The sequence below is a fragment of the Hyperolius riggenbachi genome, chromosome 10 (genome assembly GCF_040937935.1).
Source record: "Hyperolius riggenbachi isolate aHypRig1 chromosome 10, aHypRig1.pri, whole genome shotgun sequence".
NCBI classification, from domain to species: domain Eukaryota; kingdom Metazoa; phylum Chordata; class Amphibia; order Anura; family Hyperoliidae; genus Hyperolius; species Hyperolius riggenbachi.
Window position 1 is genome coordinate 266,456,951 of NC_090655.1, and position 23,227 is coordinate 266,480,177.

General features: G+C 47.4%; 1 protein-coding gene across 1 annotated transcript in view; it reads right to left on the bottom strand.

Annotated features, from left to right (window-relative positions):
* Nucleotides 1-280: 280 nt before the first annotated feature.
* LOC137537163 (zinc finger protein Xfin-like) overlaps nucleotides 281-23,227 on the bottom strand; it is a 149,586-nt gene continuing 126,639 nt past the window's right edge. The window contains exons 8-12 of the mRNA XM_068259285.1: nucleotides 17,670-17,873; nucleotides 17,547-17,583; nucleotides 11,985-12,125; nucleotides 8,554-8,961; nucleotides 281-1,988 (exon numbers count right to left, since the gene is read on the bottom strand). Coding sequence (XP_068115386.1) covers nucleotides 937-1,988; nucleotides 8,554-8,961; nucleotides 11,985-12,125; nucleotides 17,547-17,583; nucleotides 17,670-17,873 — 1,842 coding nt within the window. The 3' untranslated portion in view covers nucleotides 281-936. The remainder of the gene's footprint in view (nucleotides 1,989-8,553; nucleotides 8,962-11,984; nucleotides 12,126-17,546; nucleotides 17,584-17,669; nucleotides 17,874-23,227) is intronic.

The following is a 23,227-nucleotide window of genomic DNA, read 5'->3' on the forward strand; positions in this document are numbered from 1 at the left end:
CCCCCACGATGGGGTAAAATGCCAAGGAACCCCTGCAGAGTCCTCAAGGAACCCTGGGGTTCCAGGGAACCCTGGTTGAGAAAGCCTGCTCTAGTGGGTAAATAACATTAAATAGAATTTTCCCAGTGTCTCACATTCTTGTTTTAAATTTAAGGGAGTTAAATTTTGACTCTAAATTGTACCAAACAGCCATATCAGTGTGACAAAAAAAAAAAATCTAGCTCATCCAATATTCCCCCCGCACCCCCCCCCCCCCCAAAAAAAAATCTAAATTTACTTTTCAGCACTTTCTTATTAATCAGGAGTGTTTTATAAGCCAGATACAAGTGTTTAGGCTCCCATTTACTCTTCAGCAGAGCCATGCCTACAAGTGACTGCAAAACCTGACTAATTTGAATAAATACTAGCTCTGGCTTATCGACCCTTCCAATGGAAAATATAAAAAAAATGTACATAGGCAAGTTCTAACTAGGCTTAGTACTATATGTGCCCATATTTATCTCACCATGTCACCTCAGTTCAGGGACTTTAACGCTTTACAAACCAATACACTGAGTAGCATGAAACAGTCCTCCGTGTATGTTGTGTAATTATGCTTCCTTGGCCCATATGCAAATAACTTTTTCTCCTAAGTTATCTCCTAGGAGATAATTCTTATATATTATTTTTAAAATTACTTTTAAGCACTTCACAATATAAAAAAGTAACTAAAGTTGGTGAAAAAGTAACGGTCACACTTATTTTGTGTATTTTCTGGCTTGCTGGTGGTTTCAAGGGCAAATACCACCTAGGAGAACACTCATGTGAACAGATTGCATAGGGGCCCTTTTGTGAAAAAAATAAAACATGCAAAGTCAGAACACTTTTAGCAGAAACATTTCCCACACTCATCACAAGTGTCTGATAAGCGGTGACTTACACTGACATTTCCCACACTCAGCCCATGAAAATAGGGCTTTTCACAGTGTGAGTTCTCTCGTGTGTGACAAGACTTGATTTACGCCTAAAACATTTCCCACACTCAGTACATGAAAATGGCTTCTCACCAGTGTGAGATTTCTCATGTGTGTCAAGGTATGATTTATTGCTAAAACATTTCCCACACTCAGCACATGAATAAGGTTTCTCACCAGTGTGAGATCTCTCATGTGTGACAAGGTTTAATTTACGCCTAAACAATTTCCCACACTCAGCACAGGAATACGGCTTCTCACCAGTGTGAGATCTCTTGTGTATGTCAAGATGTGATTTCTGTACAAAACATTTCCCACACTCGGCACATGAATAGGGCTTCTCTCCAGAGTGAGATCTCTCATGTCTGATAAGAAGTGATTTACTACAAAAACATTTCCCACACTGAACACATGAATAGGGCTTCTCACCAGTGTGGGATCTTTCATGTGTGAGAAGTAGTGATTTCTGTGCAAAACATTTCCCACACACAGCACATGAATAGGGCTTCTCACCAGTGTGCGATCTCTCATGTACGGCAAGGTTTGATTTACACCCAAAACATTTTCCACACTCAGCACATGAATACGGCTTCTCACCAGTGTGAGATCTTTCATGTCTGACAAGATGTGATTTAGTCACAAAACTTTTCCCACACTCAGCACATGAATAGGGTTTTTCTCCAGTGTGAGTTCTTTCATGAGTGACAAGATTTGATTTGCATGCAAAACATTTCCCACACTCAGCACATGAATAGGGCTTCTCACCAGTGTGATATCTCTCATGACTGACAAGATTTGATCTCCTAAGAAAACATTTCCCACACCAGGAACAGGAATAAGACCCTCCAGCAGTGGGAGCGCTGTGCTGGGTATGAGGCCCCTCAGGGTTAGACAGGTGCTGGGATTTTGGGTGACTATTTGGAATAACCAGGATATTTGCAGCAGACTCTTGTCCAGTGACATCATCATCCGTTGTACAGCCTGTGGATACAGCAAGACGAGTCTCTGAGAGGTTCCTGATGCCGGGACTCCACCCTGCAAATAGAGAAACATCATCATTTCCTGTTAGAGAATTCTGAGGGGAGGAGCAATTTTCATTAGGGATGGTCAGAGAGCTGCTGAGAATTCCAACTTAATGCAAGATGTATGCAGATTGGAAATAGACCAAATGTAGCAGCTGCATAACTTTGCATAAAATTAGCATACAATTTGCACCATCTCAAAGTTATTTGCATATCACTAACCATCACTAGTTGGCGAAAATACTGATTGCCAGCTTATACCAAGTCTATCGATGCGCTTACTTTTATACCAAGTCTATCTATGCGGGTACTTTTTAGGGCACCAGCCATATAGGCATGTGGAGAAATCTGTCTCCCCAGGGCTTCCTCTAGGTCTTGGTCACACTCTTGATAAAGCTATAGTTGGTGGGACAGGCCTGGTGGCCCAAGCTGGAGCCCGAGCCCTCCTGGTGAGGAGGAGACAATGTAAAGGGGGAAAGAGGAACCCGGAGCTGATACAATTGTATAAAACTGAGAAGAAGAAGCTGGCTTACCAACAGGATGATGTACATGATGATATACAGCATATGAATGAATGCATTTTTATATTACATATGTAATTTGTTATTATAAATTAGGTAATATAATGCTTATGTTTATATGTAATATTGCGTCCTATGTAGAAATGCTTAGACAAGATTGCGTTTTGAGCATTGCTTATCTTAATCTGAATGCTCGCCCCTTCCCCCTCTGTGCTTATCCTGCCTAGTGTCTCTCCATTGCTTTGGATCTTCCTGTCACCTCTGCCTCTAGTGCCCGGCATCTCCGAGTACATTGTGTGATGACGTGATGAGGCTGAGATGCCAGACACTAGAGGGAGCAGTGACTGGAGGATTCACAGTGATGGAGAGGTGAGAGATGCACAGCTTCCACCAGGGCTGTGGAGTCGGAGAGTCGGGGCAATTTTGGGTGCCTGGAGTCGGGAAAAAATGCACCGACTCCTAATAAATTTAAACTGTAATTAAAATAGAAAATATGATAAAATGTTCTATTTCTCAGATAATAGTCAAATAATTTCTACATACAGTAATAGCTGTGCTTAGTCCACAAAAATGAAATAAACCAATCAAAATTAGTTACTTGTGCTGCTTCAATAAAGCAGTCCCCGTATTTTTAAAGTCAGATATACACATCTGATTGTGACTGCACAGTATGTATGATGTGTACACAGGAATCATATAAATAAATAACATCTATGCTGTAAGTATAAAGCCTGATGTGTAGCTGTGTCACTAATAGAGATGGTCAATGAGATGGAAATAATTCTGCATTGATTCAAATTTATGCAAATGTACGCACTCTTTTTGCTCATGAAATCAAATAATTTAATATGATGTTAAAATTTGGTTTGGTGACTACAAATTAAATGGTACCTGAGACGGATGAAAAGAAAAGTTTTATACATACCTGGGGCTTCTTCCACCCCCTTCAGGCTAATCAGTCCCTCGCTGTCCACCTTCACTACCTGGATCTTCTGCTATGAGTCCTGGTAATTCAGCCAGTCAGCGCTGTCCGGCCGCACCCCGCTTCCACAGCCAGGAGCATTCTGCACCTGCACAATAGTGCTGCGCAGATGTAGTACACTCGCGGCGGAGTGTGTTCATGCACACCACGCCAAACTGGCTCAAGTGCCTGGACTAATAGCAGAAGATCCGGGTGGCAGAGGAGGACTTTAATTTCATCTGTCTCAGGTTTACTTTTTTACACAGTAGTACTATACTCTACATATGCACGTCCCACAGAGCTGCAGGGAATCCACTGAGAACCAGGGCTGTGGAGTCGGTCCAAAAATCCACCGACTCCGACTCCTCAGTTTAGGATTCCACCGACTCCGACTCCACGACTCCTCTAATTTGCATATTACAATTTTGTTGATTAAAAGTATGTAACATGAAATTCGTCTCTTAACTGCCAACGCTTAGGAATTTTACAAGACAACTGAAGTGAGAAGGATATGTAGACTACTATATTCCCTTTGGACTAAAACTAGTCCTTGGTAAGAGTACTTGTAAAAGGTACAAACCGGAACAAAGAACATCTATCAGGCCCTAGGCAATGTAAGTGTGGGTACATGTAAGAATGATGTGCAGGTACTCTGCAGGGGAATGAGGAGATTGTAAACAGACAACACCTCTGTGTTCAATGTGCACAGCATTCTCAGTGGATTCCCTGCAGCTCTGTGGGGAGTGCATATGTAGAGTATAGTACTACTGTGTAACAAAGTAAACCTGAGACAGATGAAATTAAAGTTTTATACATACCTGGGGCTTCCTCCAGCCGCCTTCAGGATAATCAGTCCCTCGTTGTCCTCCTCCACCACCTGGATCTTCTGCTAGAGCCAGTCAGGCGTAGTGCGCATGCACACACTCCGTCGCCAGGAGCATACTACACCTGTGCAGCACTATTGCGCAGGTGCAGAATGTTCCTGGCTGTGGGAGCGGCATGCGGCCGGACTGCGCTGACTGGCTAAATTTCCAGGACTCATAGCAGAAGATTCGGGTGGTGGAGGACAGCGAGGGACTGATTAGCCTGAAGGGGGCTGGAGGAAGCCCCAGGTATGTATAAAACTTTACTTTTCATCCGTCTCAGTTACCCTTTAATTTGTAGTCACCAAACCAAATTTTAATAACATATCAAATTATTTGATTTCATCAGCAAAGGGAGTGCATACATTTGCATAAATCAGCATCAATGCGGAATTATTTCCATCTCATTGACCATCTCTATTAGTGACATGGCTACACATCAGGCTTTATTCTTACAGCATAGATGTTATTTAGTATATATAAGAGATTCCTGTGTACACATCATATATACAGTCACAATCAGATATGTATATCTGACCTTAAAAATACGGGGACTGCTTTATTGAAGCAGCACAAGTAACTAATTTTGATTGGTTTATTTCATTTTTGTGGACAAAGCACAGCTATTACTGTATATATACTGTATATATACATTATTTTTAATGACTATTATCTGAGAAATAGAACATTTTATCATATTTTCTATTTTAATTACAGTTACAAATTCATTAGGAGTCGGAGTCGGTGCATTTTTTCCCGACTCCGACTCCAGGCACCCAAAATTGCCCGACTCCACGACTCCGACTCCACAGCCCTGCTGAGAACGTTGTGCACATTGAACACAGAGGTGTTGTCTATCACCCATAAACCTGGTTCAGATTGTGCATGAAGAATGTGTAAGAGAGGAAGAATCTCCTCATTACCTTATACAAGTACTCTTACCAAGGACTAGTTTTAGTCTAAAGGGAATAAATATGGCAGCCTCCATATCCTTCTCACTTCAGTTGTCTTGTAAAATTCCTAAGCGTTGGCAGTTAACCTGCTGAGCGGTCTGGACGAGCTCAGCTCGTCCAACACCGCCAGAGGCTGCCGCTCAGGCCCTGCTGGGCCGATTTTTGTCAAATAAAAAGCAGCACACGCAGCCGGCACTTTGCCAGCCGCGTGTGCTGCCTGATCGCCGCCGCTCTGCGGCGATCCGCCGCGAGCAGCGGCGAAAGAGGGCCCCCCTAGCCGCCTGAGCCCTGCGCAGCCGGAACAAAAAGTTCCGGCCAGCGCTAAGGGCTGGATCGGAGGCGGCTGACGTCAGGACGTCGGCTGACGTCGATGACGTCACTCCGCTCGTCGCTATGGCGACGATATAAGCAAAACAAGGAAGGCCGCTCATTGCGGCCTTCCTTGTTTATTCTGGGCGCCGGAGGCGATCGGAAGATCGCCTCCGGAGCGCCCTCTAGTGGGCTTTCATGCAGCCAACTTTTAGTTGGCTGCATGAAATAGTTTTTTTTTTATTTAAAAAAAACCCTCCCGCAGCCACCCTGGCGATTTAATCAGAACGCCAGGGTGGTTAAGAGACGATTTTCATGTTACATACTTTCAATTAACAAGATTGTATATGCAAATTAGAGGAGTCGGTGTCGGTGGAGTTTTGTACCAACTCCACAGCCCTGGCTTCCACTGCACAATACTCTGCATATATACTACTGGGCGGGGAAGCAAAAGAGCGTGGGCATTAGTCACCAAAGTGGAAGCTCTGGGTGAGGGAGGAGGGAAGCCCACAACCACCTGGGAAGCTATTGGCAAGGGAGAGGCTTATCACCAACATCATCATCTGTGGGAAGGAGGGGAGGGAGAAATCCCACCACCAGGTAAGCTGTAGGGAAGGGAAAGCCCATCACCACCAGGGAAGCGGTGGGGGAGGGTGAGAAAGTGAGGGGGGAAACAGGGAAGTTGTGGAGGGGAGGGAGCCCAACACCACCAGGGAAGTTATGGAGGAGGAAACAGGAAAGCTTACCACCACCAGGGAAGCTGTGGGGGAGGGGAAAGGGAAGCCCACCACCAGGGAAGCTGTGGGGGAGGGGAAAGGGAAGCCCACCACCAGGGAAGCTGTGGGGGAGGGGAAAGGGAAGCCCACCACCAGGGAAGCTGTGGGAGAGGGATAGGGGAAGATGTTGTGGGGGAAGGGGGAAGTCCAACGTGTGCTGCAGTGGAATGGAAGTTGTGGGGAGGGGAGGGGGGAGCCTATCACCACAACCAGGGTTGTTATGGGGGAGGAAGAGGGGAGGAGCCCACCACCACCATGGAAGCTGTGGAGGAAGAAGGGGGAAGCCTACCACCACCGGGGAAGCTGTAGGGGAGGAGCCCACAACCACCATGGAAGCTGTTGGTAAGGGTAAAGCCCACCCCCGGGGAATCTGTGAGAAAGTGGGTAGAGGGGAAACCCAGCACTAGGGTAGCTGTGGGGAGGGAAAAAGAAAGCCCACCACCATGGAAGCTGTAAGGGAGGGAAAAGGGAAGCCCATCAACACCAGGGAAGCTGTAGGGGAGGAAGGGAAAGTCTACCAACACCATGAAAGCTGTGGGGGAGAAAGGGGAAAAACCCACTACCCCCATGGAAACTGTGGAGAATGGAGAGGGAAGGCCGCCACCACCACAAGGGAAGCTATGGAAGAGGGAGGGGCCCTCCGCCACCAGGGAAGCTGAGAAGGAGAGAGAGGAAAGCCCAACAACATGAGGAAAGCTGTGGGGAGAGGGAAGCTCAGCTCCACCATAGAAGCTGAGGGCGAGGGAGTCAGGGGAAGACCACCCCAGCCAGAGAAGCTGTGAGTGAGAAGAGAAGGGAAAGCCCAACACCATCAGAAATGCTGTGGAGGAGGGAGTGGGGAAGCCCATCACCACCAGGGAAGCTGTAAGGGAGGGAAGAGGACCAGTGGAAACCAGGGAATGGTATAAGGGACACATGGCATGCAAAATTGGTCATAACTAACAGTGTGGACTAAAGGTGTGGCAGGGGCGGGTTTTAATGTCACACTTGTCATGATTTGTCTGCAGCACAAGTGGCCGTTCATCTTACAGAACACCCCCCAGCTTACACCCTTCTAGAGACTCAGGCAGGGAGCACACTTGTCATGCTTTGTCTGCAGCACAAGTGGCTGTGCGTCTTACAGAACACCCCCCAGCTTACACCCTTCTAGAGACAGGTAGGGAGCACACATCACATTTGTAATTTTTGGATGCAGTGAAATACATTGGAATCAGGAATGTGTGCATTGCGCATAAAAAAGCAGAAAGCTGTCTGATTCATAATCATGGGAAATATGTGAATGACATACAATTCCAGAGCGGGCCATTGTCTATAATGGATAGTGCGGCAGTGCGTGTTCTGCTATGTGCAGCACAAGGAACAAGATTCAGATCAGCGTAATCCCTGCCTAATAAAGTGCCAGGTTTCTGTGTCTGTCCGTGTGCGTCAGGGCTCAGAATCACAAACACAATCATGGAAAATTTGCCATGCTTTTTCCTACAATTTCTTAGTCACAATGATTTTGCTGCGACTGTGAAACCGCAGAGGAATGGAGATGAAGCCCCGCCCACACGCTAGATTTAAGTCAGCTGAAACAGCTGATAATCTGGCATGTGTACAGCAGCCTCCTACCAGCAGTCATCACCCAACCAAAGATCTGCCAGGCTAACCAACTCAGCCAAGAGACAGCCCATACCTTTGGTGTGACCCCACCCACCGTGTGATGTCACATTGGTGCTGCTCCATCAGCCCAACAACCCCGACCGTGTTTTAGCAGAATGCGTCGTCACCCTCCAGGCTGATCCAGCATTATTTGTCTGCTGATGGATTCAGCTCCTGATCCGTCGGATAACATCAGTTCACCATGTGTACAGATCATAAGAGGACACCAAGCAAGGAAAGGGGGGGGAGTCGGTGGGGCAGAAGGGGATAAGTTGGCTTTACCAATCTGTGTACAGTAATGTACAGTGATCATTACCAGCCTATTACAGGCCGGTAGCCCTATGTGTGACAAAACAGAACAGGGCACTCCAAAGCAATCAGGGTGTCTGTACTGTTATTGTTAGCAAGCTGTCACCAAATACAATCAAGGGAGAAAGTTTTAATTAACAATTAATCCATCATGAGTACATAGGATAACCCCTAATATGGCCAGTCTGTGAGCAATGACAGTCATAATAACTAAAGATATGCAATATTTAATGTTGATTACTCACCTGTTCTACCCTCTATAAGCGGATCCTCATCTATAGTTGCCCTCATCATGTCACCCTCCTCCACAGACTGCTGATCACTCCTCACATATGTCTCTTCTTCTTCCTCTTCTTTAATCACTCTTATTATTATACCTTCCTCCGTAGACTGCTGATCATTCCTCACATACGCCTCTTCTTCTTTAATCACTCTTATTATTAAACCTTCCTCTGTGGACTGCTGATCACTCCTCACATACATCTCTTCTTCTTCCTCTTTAATTGCCACCATCATGTCACCTTTCCCCATAGACTGCTGGTCGCTACTCACATACGTCTCTTCTTCTTCCTCTTTAATTGCCCTCATCATAACACCCTCCTCCATAGACTGCTGATCACTCCTCTCTTGTTCTTTGAGCTCAGATCTTAGTTCTGAAAAGGATAACACATTATAGCTGTAAGATATTAGCAGTAATAAACAGAGCAGAGAAAAGAACATAATTTGCTAGGTGCGATAATATCCCATAAGCTGTGGTCTCCTGCACATTCAGTACCACAGTCCTCTCCTCCAGTATGCCTTGCTCATCATCTGGTGCTTCTCTCCTCCTCTCCATGCACACATTCCTGGGAGGTTACAGCAGTGCCGGCAGCGGTAGATGGATGAGGATGTGAGGAGAGAACAGATGGAGACAGAGGAGGCCAATTAGCTATAAAGTATCATTACTTATGGCTCTGGCACCTGATGAACTAGACAGATGGGACTGCAGCTCCATATCCTGACCATACCTGAGCCCACTTGTCCATTACCTACTAACCCCAAACCCTCCAAGAACCGGAGCAACAAACCTCCCAGCTGGGACAGTGCCAATACCAGGACCAAAGCAGCAGAGGCCACCCAACCCCTCTCCAGCTGCAGCCTCCATCTCCAATGCCTGTCCCACCAGCCACGCCCCTTGTTCCCTGGCCCCACCCCTAGCTGTGACCAACCAGCCATCATCTTTGTGCAGACTCCAACCTCTCCCACTGCGGGGCATAAAACTCCAGTGGCTGCAGTAGTAAATACAGTTGATAAGAGGCGTATTTATTTAGATGCATGATTTTTAGCATAAGAAGTAATAGAAATCCAGAACCTCTGCTCTGCACAATATATAAAAAGTATGTCCCCCCCCCCCCCGACCTCTGCTCTGCCCAATATACAACAAGTATGTCCACCCCGACCTCTGCTCTGCCCAATATATAACAAGTATGTCCACCTCGACCTCTGCTCTGCCCAATATATAACAAGTATGTCCACCCCGACCTCTGCTGTGCCAATATATAACAAGTAATATATAACAAGTATGCCCACCCCGACCTCTGCTCTGCCCAATATATAACAAGTATGCCCACCCCGACCTCTGCTCTGCCCAACATATAACAAGTATGTCCACCCCGACCTCTGCTCTGCCCAATATATAACAAGTGTGTCCAACCCAACCTCTGCTCTCCCAATACATAACAAGTATGTCCACCCCGACCTCTGCTCTGCCCAATATATAACAAGTATGCCCACCCCGACCTCTGCTCTGCTCAATATATAACAAGTATGTCCACCCCGACCTCTGCTCTACCCAATATATAACAAGTATGTCCACCCCGACCTCTGCTCTACCCAATATATAAAAAGTATGTCCACCCTGACTTCTGCTCTGCCCAATATACAACAAGTATGTCCACCCCGACCTCTGCTCTGCCCAATATATAACAAGTGTGTCCACCCCGACCTCTGCTCTGCCCAATATATAACAAGTATGTCCACCCCGACCTCTGCTCTGCTCAATATATAACAAGTATGTCCACCCCGACCTCTGCTCTAAACAATATATAAAAAGTATGTCCACCCGGACCTTTGCTCTGCACAATATATGACAAGTATATCCACCCTGACCTCTGGTCTGCCCAATATATCACAAGTATGTCCACCCCGACCTCTGCTCTGCTCAATATATAACAAGTATGTCCACCCCGACCTCTGCTCTAAACAATATATAAAAAGTATGTCCACCCGGACCTTTGCTCTGCACAATATATGACAAGTATATCCACCCTGACCTCTGCTCTCCCAATATATAACAAGTATGTCCACCTCGACCTCTGCTCAATATATAACAAGTATGTCCATCCCGACCTCTGCTCTGCTCAATATATAACAAGTATGTCCACCCCGACCTCTGCTCTAAACAATATATAAAAAGTATGTCCACCCGGACCTTTGCTCTGCACAATATATGACAAGTATATCCACCCTGACCTCTGGTCTGCCCAATATATCACAAGTATGTCCACCCCGACCTCTGCTCTGCACTAGAGATGTAGCGAACGGTTCCCGAACCGTTCGCCGGCAAACATCTCTCAATACATGGGGCTTTTACTACTTCCGGGTCGCTCTGACCCGGAGTAGTACGCCTGCGCTGCCCGGCGAAGCGCGTTCTAGATCGCGCTCCTGTTGCCGGGCACTCTCTGCGCATGTGCGTGACGTCATGAACGACGTCACGCACATGCGCAGAGAGTGCCCGGCAACAGGAGCGCGATCTAGGACACGCTTCGCCGGGCAGCGCAGGCGTACTACTCCGGGTCAGAGCGACCCGGAAGTAGTAAAAGCCCCAGAGATGTTCGCCGAGCGAACAGTTCGCAACATCTCTACTCTGCACAATATACAACAAGTATGTCCACCGGGACCTCTGCTCTGCCCAATATATAACAAGTATGCCCACCCCGACCTCTGCTCTGCCCAATATATCACAAGTATGTCCACCCCGACCTCTGCTCTGCACAATATACAAGTATGTCCACCCCGACCTCTGCTCTGCCCAATATATAACAAGTATGCCCACCCCGACCTCTGCTCTGCCCAACATATAACAAGTATGTCCACCCCGACCTCTGCTCTGCCCAATATATAACAAGTATGTCCACCCCGACCTCTGCTATGCTCAATATATAACAAGTATGTCCACACTGACCTCTGCTCTGCCCAATATATAACAAGTATGTCCACCCTGACCTCTGCTCTGCCCAATATATGACAAGTATGTCCACCCTGACCTCTGCTCTGCCCAATATATAACAAGTATGTCCACCCCGACCTCTGCTCTACCCAATATATAAAAAGTATGTCCACCCCGACCTCTGCCCTGCCCAATATATAACAAGTATGCCCACCCCGACCTCTGCCCTGCCCAATATATAACAAGTATGACCACCCCGACCTCTGCCCTGCCCAATATATAACAAGTATGACCACCCCGACCTCTGCTCTACCCAATATATAAAAAGTATGTCCACCCCGACCTCTGCCCTGCCCAATATATAACAAGTATGCCCACCCCGACCTCTGGTCTGCCCAATATATAACAAGTATGTCCACCCTGACCTCTACTCTACTCCGCAATATATAACAAAAATCACACAATCACCTCTTCCAGCCGCGTGATCTCTCCACTTCCTGAAACTTCTCTTCGTGCTGTAAGACATCACTTCCTGTGTGTGAGATCGCCATCTAGTGGTGAATAGGCTAACTGCAGCATCTGTTTGTGGCATAACCTGCTCTCTGCCGACTAAAAATATTCTTCTTATTGTTGTTTTAAAGAGACTCTATACTAAATAAACAGTCCACAGAGGGATACTTACCTCGGGAGGGGGAAGCCTCCGGGTTCCAATTGTTAGAACCTGTTCTTATCACCTTGCTTCGACACCATCGTCTCACAGACTGTGAGATCACTTGACTCTCCACACAGCAAACAGGATATAGACTTTCTCAGGCTTCTTACGTTATTTATTCAGGAAACAGGAATACAGATAGATACATTCATCTCCTGGCAAAGCAGACTTCCATGTTGCGTTACAGCTGCTTGATTAGACTCCCTCTTGAAGTCTATCAGGTACCTTCTTCCTAACTACGTTACACTAAACTATATATGTACAGCATACATTATATCAGATTACAGTAAGGAATAACATGCTTAGAGGTCCCAGTCGGCCTTGCGAGCTAGTGCAGAGGGAAGAAGCAGAAGTGAGTTCCCATCGCTCGCACCCCCTTTAATACCGACTAGGAAAGAGTTAAATATGACATCATCTTCGCCACCTCCTATATCAGTCTATTGGTGGACCCACTCGTGGTGTCATCATACCCGCCTACTCGATTAATAATCAATGAGGCACTTGACCCAGATGCAGGAATGTGAAATGTTTAGTAAACATAGCCAATGTTTTCTGTTCCTGTTGAGGTCAGAGTGGCCGATGGCCTTCTGTTAGGAACATGTTCTCAGTATCTGCGTGTATCTTCTGCTACACGCAGACCCTGAGATGCCTCTGCCTGCATCACCAACCCTCTATCTATTTTAAAGGCATACACTGCGGTCAAGCCTTTTACATAAAACTCAGGCCAAGTAACTGAGGCCTACTTAAATTATAACAATCCCCCCTAAAACGGCTTGACCCGCAGATCCCAGCGTCTGAACCTCCCAGTACCTGGTTTCTTTCTTGTATGTTTCACTTTTCGATGTTCGTGCTCACACAACTTCTCTGCTCTAGGCGGTTACCCCTGGAAGAGAGAGAGCAAGACCTCTTGGTCTTCCTGTAACCAGGCTCTCTGGGGAAGCCCTACTTCTAAGTCCCTCAATACCACATGCTCAGCATTTGCGTCACTTGCGTATCACTCACAAACTTGCATGACCACAGAAAAGTGAAACTCGTTTGGTTGTTACAAAACGGAGCAGTGCCAGGTGCCTTCTAAAAGAGCGCCTTTATACAATCAGCTCCTAGGTACTACTAAACCTATACACGTAACCCTGTATATCCCTTAATTTAAACTATTGGTTCCGGAGATTGTTTATGAGGCACCAATCTCTGGACCAGTTAATTTATTTTACGTAATTTTAACCCGCAACCTCACCTGGATAACGATGCCTAAAGTTGTCATCCCCGTCCAGACGACCAGTGGGTGCAGAAAGAACTTTGGAACTGCAGATGCCCCGTCCGAGTGTCCCTGGAACATCACCGGAACCTTTGTCCACCAGGGCAGACTGGAACTCACCTGCTCATGTTTGTGTTCTACCTCGTTAAGATCACCTGTATCATGGTGAACTCTTACCTCTAACTTAGTGTACTGTTTGTTTAACCTTTGTAACAAAATGTGGTCGTCTTGGATCAAAACCTGTTCCCCTTTGTCCCATGTCGTGTTCTCTTTCAGGACGGGAACTACCCGTGAAACTTTGACCTTTAGAGTTCTCTTAACAATTTGAGAACCAACGTCATCCAGCCTGGATGACAGGATCCATATGGGATCTCCACTCACACAATATGTTCCCCTTGGAAAATCCCCCTTATCGGAACAATTATGAGAATATACCTTGAATGTATCATTAGACCTTATGTTAAAAAACCAAACCCTTCCTTCAGCCACCGGAACTATTGGTTTGGCTTCAGGGTGGATCTTTTGAATGGTAGCCTCGCAGTCTGCGTTATTGAACCCGCAGGCTTCTTCACTAAATTTGGCTTGCCCCGGCCAACGCAGATACTTCTGCAAGAATTGCCCGCATGAGGACAACTCTACTTGCTTCACCTCCCCGTCTAGCACCAAAAAAAGGTTGACCTCTCAGGTCCTGGTGTAAGACATGTGTTGAGGTGGGAACTAAGGAAGTGGCGGTGCCTAAAGGAATGTTGCACCGTTTCCATTTGTTAACCCAAACATCTCGAAGATGCCATGCAAAAGATCCTTCTCCAGAAAAGTTACTATACCTCCCCTTGTCCAATCTCTCGCTGACAAAATATGTCCCCAGCTGTCCTGATTGGACCTCTTCCCCCCTTACGTCCTGAGGCACAATATGTACCTGAGGTCGGGAAGACTGTACTCTCTGCAATCTTTCGATTAAGAGTACCTCTTCACTTACCCAACTATCATGAGGATAAGCTGCTGCATATGGACTGTGTAATATCGTCCCCTGTTGTGACCCGTGTAGTGTGGATGGGGTTCCCTGTGTTGGCTTTCCCTCCCCCGGGACCGCTCTCCCCACCCTCTTTGTCACCTGGAAATGTGGCTTGATCTCGATTGTTACTTCTTGTTTCGAGAACCACCCACCCTTGGCTTTCCAGCCTTTACGTGTGTATAGTTGTTTCAGAGGCACTCTCTGTTGGTAGCTCCAGAGTGTGATGTTGTCCCCTGCGTCTCTCTGGTAAGAGAATTGACGCCTCCTACTCGTTCCTCTCCAATCTGGAACCATCTCACTCTGCATAACCAAGACAAGGTACCCCTGAATCACATACTCCACCTTTTGCATGTACCCATTGTACTGCAATGTACCTTTTAACAAACCTTTGGATCGGTGCATTGATTCTGGGAGTGTGGCATTCAATAGCAGATTTACACTGCCATTAAATTCCCACTGCCCGCACACTTGACCCTTCAGACCTTTCACCCACCTTGTGCCATGAAATTTGTTTTCTCCTGGCACAAGTGCTCTTTTCCTCCGTCCCTGCATGGTCCATCTGTGCCAAGCGGAGGGAGGTGTGAAAGGATCAGTACCTTTGTCACCCAACATTAACATGCTTGGGCCTTGCATTCTCATTAACCCCTTATTATACATGAGAATGTCCTCTCTTCGTTCTCCTAGGACGGAATGGCAACCTAGGATCACCATCAGCATGGTACACTTCATTATAAAAGCACCACCCTGGGAAAGAAGAACATTAGCACTTTGCATTATGCTTTGCTCCGACAGTTTTGTTAGTCTCTTTCCGATTTCGGGAATCTCGTGTTTTAGTCTCTTTCCGATTTCAGGAATCTCGTGTTTTAGTCTCTTTCCGATTTCAGGAATCTCGTGTTCCTCCAAGCTTAGATTGGCATCTGGAACCTTTCGCTTATCCGACTGACATCTCCATCTTTGCTGCCAGCACTGCAGCTGTCTCAATTCCATATTGCCAAACACCTGAAATCGAAATACAAACAAATCAATTCTTATTAATGATTTGGGATTCGCCCTGCGGCTTGTACTCTTTACACTTTAAATTGATCAATATATATCGTAATTTATCTCGTTGCTTTATGGTTCTCCTGAACTCTGTTTACTCTTATTGGTAGATTGGAGTTAAACTTCACCCCCCTACCTCAGTACTATCTTCAGTACTTACCTGTTTAAAATATGCTCCCGCGGACTTCACCTATGGAAGCTCGCTTCACCTTTGGAAGCTCTCCCCCATTGCAGCTCACTCCACATCCCCCCTTATCTGTCCATGCGCGGCCGTCGCATGCACAGATTACAGATGCCACACCTGATGCTGCTTTGCAGGTGAGCCTGCAATGCTCTTACTCATTATCGCATTTACTTATCTAGAACTTCATTGCGATACCAGCTCTGCTAGAAGTTCTGTGTGTTGTACCCTCTGATCAATGTTTGCCGTGCCACCACCTAAACTACCAAAAACTGGCTGCCTCCCTGTAGGAAGGAGCACTTTACACTTAAACTACACAGGGTGCAGGGCTAAGCATACCAGCGTCACATGCCTGTATGCAGATCCCTGAATGCCCACTTGGTAGGTAGTCACATGGCAAACAGCGTACTGATACACTGTCACTCTGTAAACGGCAATTTTATCATCTGTATAATTGCCCCATGAACTGTTGTCAGTCCTTGTTCTTTGTGCTACAATTGATAGGAGCTGGAAAAAAACATATTTGACCAATCAGTGGACGAGAAAAAAAAACCGCACAAAAAAACAGCCCCAGCCCAGCATAGACCTCTCAGTCAAGCTCTGGCCCTGTCCACGACAAAAACCGGAAAAAAAACGTTACCGGAAACCCGGATTGGTCAACTCCCTTTTTTTCCACCTCCGGCACCCCCTTGATGCGCTGTCCCCCCTTTCCTATTGGGAACTCATGCTGCACCACCCATTAAGGTGCCCCACTCACAGGAATACTCCCATAAGCAACACAGTACAGACCCATTTCTGATCAGTACTGCTACGTGATTCCCTGCACCTAGCTGGGAAACACTTCCTATTCTGGCATTCCTTTCCATGGACCCAGGGAAAAGCTCTGGGGAAATACTGTGAGAACCGAGACACACAGGAGAATGTCTCTGTATTTCTACCCCCCTCCCTTTCAGCTGCTCTGCCCGGAGCCGCGAGCACAGCCTGACGTGACGTGGATCCCCCAGCCCCTCCTCCCCCCTGCCATGACGTGTGGGGGCCATGACTCTCGGGGGCGGGCTCTCTCCACTGCCGCCATTTTGAGTCCTGGACTGCCAGCTAAAATGGCTGCTCCCATAGCAGCCTCTCGTTCCTATAGACCTAGGAGAGAGAGCAAACACAAATAGAACATACTTTTTTATGCATCGTTACACACAGCTTCTATCCACAGTGCACAAAAATCAGCCTCAGCATTCCTTCACGTCTCAGCTGTAATCCGAACTGCAATCAGACCTACGGATCCCCAGAGACGTAGGAATCTCTCTCCCTCTATCCCCTCTCTCCACAACTCATCTGCAGCTTATCTCAGCCATAACTCAGAACTATTACAGCGCTATTACTGAGACGAACAACAGACGAGCTGGCTAAACAACATAACAGATACCGACATTTAAAGCCTTTGAAGCAGCTCTGACTGGGACGAGATAAGCCTACTTATCTCTCTACGCTTTCCATTATGGACAGAGAGGGAAAAAAAAAACACCCTGATCGGGCTCGGGAAAAACGCCAGCTCACCGAAGAAAACTTACTTCTCTCCTGTCTACTCTGCTACCTCTCTCCCCTGTCCACCACTAACCCTGCTGTTTTCCCTCTGCCGCGGGGGACCCCCCCCCCCCCCCCTTTTTCCCAGCCTCTGTAGAGACGGGAAGAGAAGAGAAGAGAAAAAAAAACTTCTTGCCAGCACAAACATGCCTGAGACAAATGCAGAGATAACCACTCCGTAAATATACAACACAGGAAGCTTGAATCTGAAGAAAAAAAAACCAAGCACATAAACTCTGAAAACCTCCCACCATGCATGGGAGAGATGAGAAGCCCGCAGCCCCCACGCTGCAATTAACACAGAATGTACACATTAACACCAAATACAACACAGATAACGCCAAAACGCCATACAACAACGTAAACAAACTTGCCTGAGCAGCAGATTCTTGGCGATCCATCAGCATTCCCGCAACTCCACCTGCGAAACTTCCATGGACTCCGGAACCTTCTGAGCGTTTAATCACTGTCATATCTCCGTCCCCACACAGGACTGGCTCAGTGGATCGACATCTCCCGCAGCGAGTTGCAAGCTGGCCTCGGAGTGCTTCCGTCCGACCCATTCTTTCGGCTGGTGACTACAGTGCACAATGCAGTCACAGTGTAACGTCCAAGAGTTTCGCCGCTGATTCTCGAATCGCAGCCCATGTGCTTGCTTGGCTCACGCAATGCACACTTCCCACACCAGCTTATCAGTATCAGCTTGATAAGCTTTACCGTCTGCTCCCGTCTATTCCGCTAGTTTTGCTGTGGAAGTCCCGGATAACGGACTGACATCTGGCCCGGTCCTTGCCTGCCTTTTCTGCTAGGCAGCGCAGCTGGGTTCACGGCACCACTGTTAGAACCTGTTCTTATCACCTTGCTTCGACACCATCGTCTCACAGACTGTGAGATCACTTGACTCTCCACACAGCAAACAGGATATAGACTTTCTCAGGCTTCTTACGTTATTTATTCAGGAAACAGGAATACAGATAGATACATTCATCTCCTGGCAAAGCAGACTTCCATGTTGCGTTACAGCTGCTTGATTAGACTCCCTCTTGAAGTCTATCAGGTACCTTCTTCCTAACTACGTTACACTAAACTATATATGTACAGCATACATTATATCAGATTACAGTAAGGAATAACATGCTTAGAGGTCCCAGTCGGCCTTGCGAGCTAGTGCAGAGGGAAGAAGCAGAAGTGAGTTCCCATCGCTCGCACCCCCTTTAATACCGACTAGGAAAGAGTTAAATATGACATCATCTTCGCCACCTCCTATATCAGTCTATTGGTGGACCCACTCGTGGTGTCATCATACCCGCCTACTCGATTAATAATCAATGAGGCACTTGACCCAGATGCAGGAATGTGAAATGTTTAGTAAACATAGCCAATGTTTTCTGTTCCTGTTGAGGTCAGAGTGGCCGATGGCCTTCTGTTAGGAACATGTTCTCAGTATCTGCGTGTATCTTCTGCTACACGCAGACCCTGAGATGCCTCTGCCTGCATCACCAACCCTCTATCTATTTTAAAGGCATACACTGCGGTCAAGCCTTTTACATAAAACTCAGGCCAAGTAACTGAGGCCTACTTAAATTATAACACCAATGAGGCTTCCCCCATCCCTGTAGCTGCAGGGAATCCAGCGCTGGCTCCTCCGTATCCTCACGCAATCCTCCCCCAACAAGCCTGACAAGACCTGATTTATTTACCTCTCCGGGATCCAGCGCCTGCGCAGTAGCAGCTCTTCATTCGGGTTAGGTGGAAATAGCTGAGCCCGATCGTTTCTGCTCTACTACTCACAAAGGTAAGTGGTAAGCGGTTAACTGATTTATCGTTTGCCCAACATTATGTTTCCTGCATGGGCATTGCAACATGAAAATTACAGATGGCCACAGTAGATTTATCCAGGCATCCATAAGATCCCCCTGCCTGGGCCAATAGTAGGAGATGTATGGCCTGGTGCTGGTAGAGCTGGTAGTAGAGGAGGAGGTGGTGGGTGTGGCCTGGAGCTTGTAGTGCTGGTAGTAGAGGAGGAGGTGGTGGGTGTGGCCTGGTGTTGGTAGTAGAGGAGGTGGTGGTGGGCGTGGCCTGGTGCTGGTAGAGCTGGTAGTAGAGGAGAAGGTGGTGGGGGTTTCCTGGTGCTGGTAGAGATTATAGTAGAGGAGGAGGAAGAGGTGGTGGGTGTGGCCTGGTGCTGGTAGTAGCGGAGGAGGTGGTGTGTGTGGCCTGGTGCTGGTAGAAGTGGTAGTAGAGGAGAAGGTTGTGGGTGTGACCAAGTGCTGGTAGAGCTGGTAGTACAGGAGGAGGAGGTGACAAGTTTCCTTCTTCTCAGCAATGTACCAAATAGAGCCAGGCTGACAGATGAGCTTTATTACAGCAGCAACAGTTCTGATTATATTGGAGAGCTTGCAATGCAGGGTGAGGTTCCAGGCTGCAAAATGAACACAGTGCAGTGGGTTATTGAAATTTTGATTTAGTGGCTAACAATCCCTCTTTAATCAGGCCTGGCAGCATCAGATTAGCTAATCAAGTCCCTAAAATCTTGGTAATCAATGTATAATCTAATAACAGAAGAGCTGTAGGTCTATAACTTCCAAAGTTTATTTCCTCTTTACCTGGCTTCAGGATCACAGACAGGTGGGAGTGCCCAAACTTAGGAGGGGATCTCTTCTCCCACCAAAATGCCATTAAAGAGTTGACGTAAATATGGATCTACTATGTCCTGGTATGTTTTATAATAAATATAGTAGTAGCAGTAGGGTATTGTACCGTTTTTTCAGGAAAGTGCTGTACATTGCGGTATCTTAAAGCATAGTAGTAGCAGTAGGGTCTGCTACTACTATGTAGTGTTGGGCGAACACCTAGATGTTCGGGTTCGCGAACGTTCGCCGAACATCGCCGCGATGTTCGGGTGTTCGCGCCGAACTCCGAACATAATGGAAGTCAATGGGGACCCGAACTTTCATGCTTTGTAAAGCTTCCTTACATGCTACATACCCCAAATTAGCAGGGTATGTGCACCTTGGGAGTGGGTACAAGAGGAAAAAAAATATTTGAAAAAGAGCTTATAGTTTTTGAGAAAATTGATTGTAAAGTTTCAAAGGAAAAACTGTCTTTTAAATGTGGAAAATGTCATGTTTCTTTGCACAGGTAACATGCTTTTTTTCGCCATGCAGTCATAAATGTAATACAGAGAAGAGGTTCCACGAAAAGGGACCGGTAACGCTAACCCAGCACCAGCAGACGTGATGGAACAGGAGGAGGCGCAGGAGGAGAAGGCCACACTTTGTGAGACACAACAACCCAGGCCTTGCATGAGGACAAGAAGCGTGCGGATAGCATGCTTTGTACCGCCATGCAGTCATAAATGTAATAAAGATAAGTGGTTCAATAAACAGGGACCACGCGGCAACGCTAACCCAGCAGCAGCAGACGTGATGGAACAGGAGGAGGCGCAGGAGGAGAAGGCCACGCTTTGTGAGACACAACAACCCAGGCCTTGCATGAGGACAAGAAGCGTGCGGATAGCATGCTTTGTACCGCCATGCAGTCATAAATGTAATAAAGATAAGTGGTTCAATAAACAGGGACCACGCGGCAACGCTAACCCAGCAGCAGCAGACGTGATGGAACAGGAGGAGGCGCAGGAGGAGAAGGCAACGCTTTGTGAGACACAACAACCCAGGCCTTGCATGAGGACAAGAAGCGTGCGGATAGCATGCTTTGTACCGCCATGCAGTCATAAATGTAATAAAGATAAGTGGTTCAATAAACAGGGACCACGCGGCAACGCTAACCCAGCAGCAGCAGACGTGATGGAACAGGAGGGGGCGCAGGAGGAGAAGGCCACGCTTTGTGAGACACAACAACCCAGGCCTTGCATGAGGACAAGAAGCGTGCGGATAGCATGCTTTGTACCGCCATGCAGTCATAAATGTAATAAAGATAAGTGGTTCAATAAACAGGGACCACGCGGCAACGCTAACCCAGCAGCAGCAGACGTGATGGAACAGGAGGAGGCGCAGGAGGAGAAGGCCACGCTTTGTGAGACACAACCACCCAGGCCTTGCATGAGGACAAGAAGCGTGCGGATAGCATGCTTTGTACCGCCATGCAGTCATAAATGTAATAAAGATAAGTGGTTCAATAAACAGGGACCACGCGGCAACGCTAACCCAGCAGCAGCAGACGTGATGGAACAGGAGGAGGCGCAGGAGGAGAAGGCCACGCTTTGTGAGACACAACCACCCAGGCCTTGCATGAGGACAAAAAGCGTGCGGATATAGCAGCAATGCTTTTTGCCGCCATGTAGTCATAAATGTAATACAGATGAGAGGTTCAATAAACAGGGACCGGAAACGCTACGCCATCCCAGATGTTCATTGGTCATGTTACTTGGTTGGGGTCCTGGAGTGTTGCGTAGTCATTTCCAATCCAGGATTGATTCATTTTAATTTGAGTCAGACGGTCTGCATTTTCTGTGGAGAGGCAGATACGCCGATCTGTGACGATGCCTCCGGCAGCACTGAAACAGCGTTCCGACATAACGCTGGCTGCCGGGCAAGCCAGCACCTCTATTGCGTACATTGCCAGTTCGTGCCAGGTGTCTAGCTTCGATACCCTATAGTTGAAGGGTGCAGATGGATTGTTCGACACAGCTACATCATCTGACATGTAGTCCTTGACCATCTTCTCCAGGCGATCGGTGTTGAAGGTGGATCTGCACGCTTGCTGTTCAGTGGGCTGCTGCTGCATGGGTGTCAGAAAATGTTCCCACTCCAAGGACACTGCCGATACCATTCCCTTTTGGGCACTAGTTGCGGCTTGCGTTGTTTGCTGCCCTCCTGGTCGTCCTGGGTTTGCGGAAGTCAGTCTGTCGGCGTACAACTGGCTAGAGGAGGGGGAGGATGTCAATCTCCTCTCTAAAGTCTCCACAAGGGCCTGCTGGTATTCTTCCATTTTGACCTGTCTGACTCTTTCTTCAAGCAGTTTTGGAACATTGTGTTTGTACCGTGGATCCAGAAGGGTATAAACCCAGTAATTGGTGTTGTCCAAAATGCGCACAATGCGTGGGTCACGTTCAATGCAGTCTAGCATGAATTGAGCCATGTGTGCCAGAGTCCTACCAGAATCCTCATCATCCTCTTGTGAGCGTTGTGATAGTTGTTGTGATGCATCATAGTCGTCACCTTCCTCCTGGTCTGCTTCTGCTGACCATTCACGCTGAATTGTGGAAGTCCAACGTGCACCGCTCTGGCCCTCATCAGTGGTGGCATGAAATTCCTGCTCCAACTCCAGCTGTTCCTCCTCCTCTTCTTCGTCATAGCTGCTGGGGCCAGCGTTCCCTGAGGCGGATGGCCTGATGTTGGTACCATCACGCTGATCGTTTTCTCCTTCAGATTCCCCCAGTTGCATCATGACAGCTGTTTCCTTGATTTTCAACATTGACCTCTTCAGTAAACACAGCAGTGGTATGGTAATGCTGACTGAAGAGTTGTCACTGCTCACAAGCAACGTGGATTGCTCAAAATTTTGGAGGACTTGGCAGAGGTCCAACATGTTGGCCCAATCGGATCCACAGAAGCTTGGCAGCTGTCCGGATGCGCCTCGGTACTGCGCCGTCATGTACTGGACCACTGCACTCTTCTGCTCACAAAAGCGGGCTAGCATGTGCAGCGTAGAATTCCAGCGCGTAGGGACATCACACAGCAAGCGATGGTGGGGGAGATTGAAGCACTCCTGCATCTTGGCGAGTGCCCCCGAAGCAGTACTGGAATTTCTACAATGTTTGGCCACTCGACGCACCTTCAACAGAAGATCGGCCACGCCTGGGTATGTCCTCAGGAACCGCTGAACTACTAGGTTCATCACGTGCGCCAGGCAAGGGATGTGTGTCAGCTTAGCCAACCTTAAAGCGCGAATGAGATTACTCCCATTATCA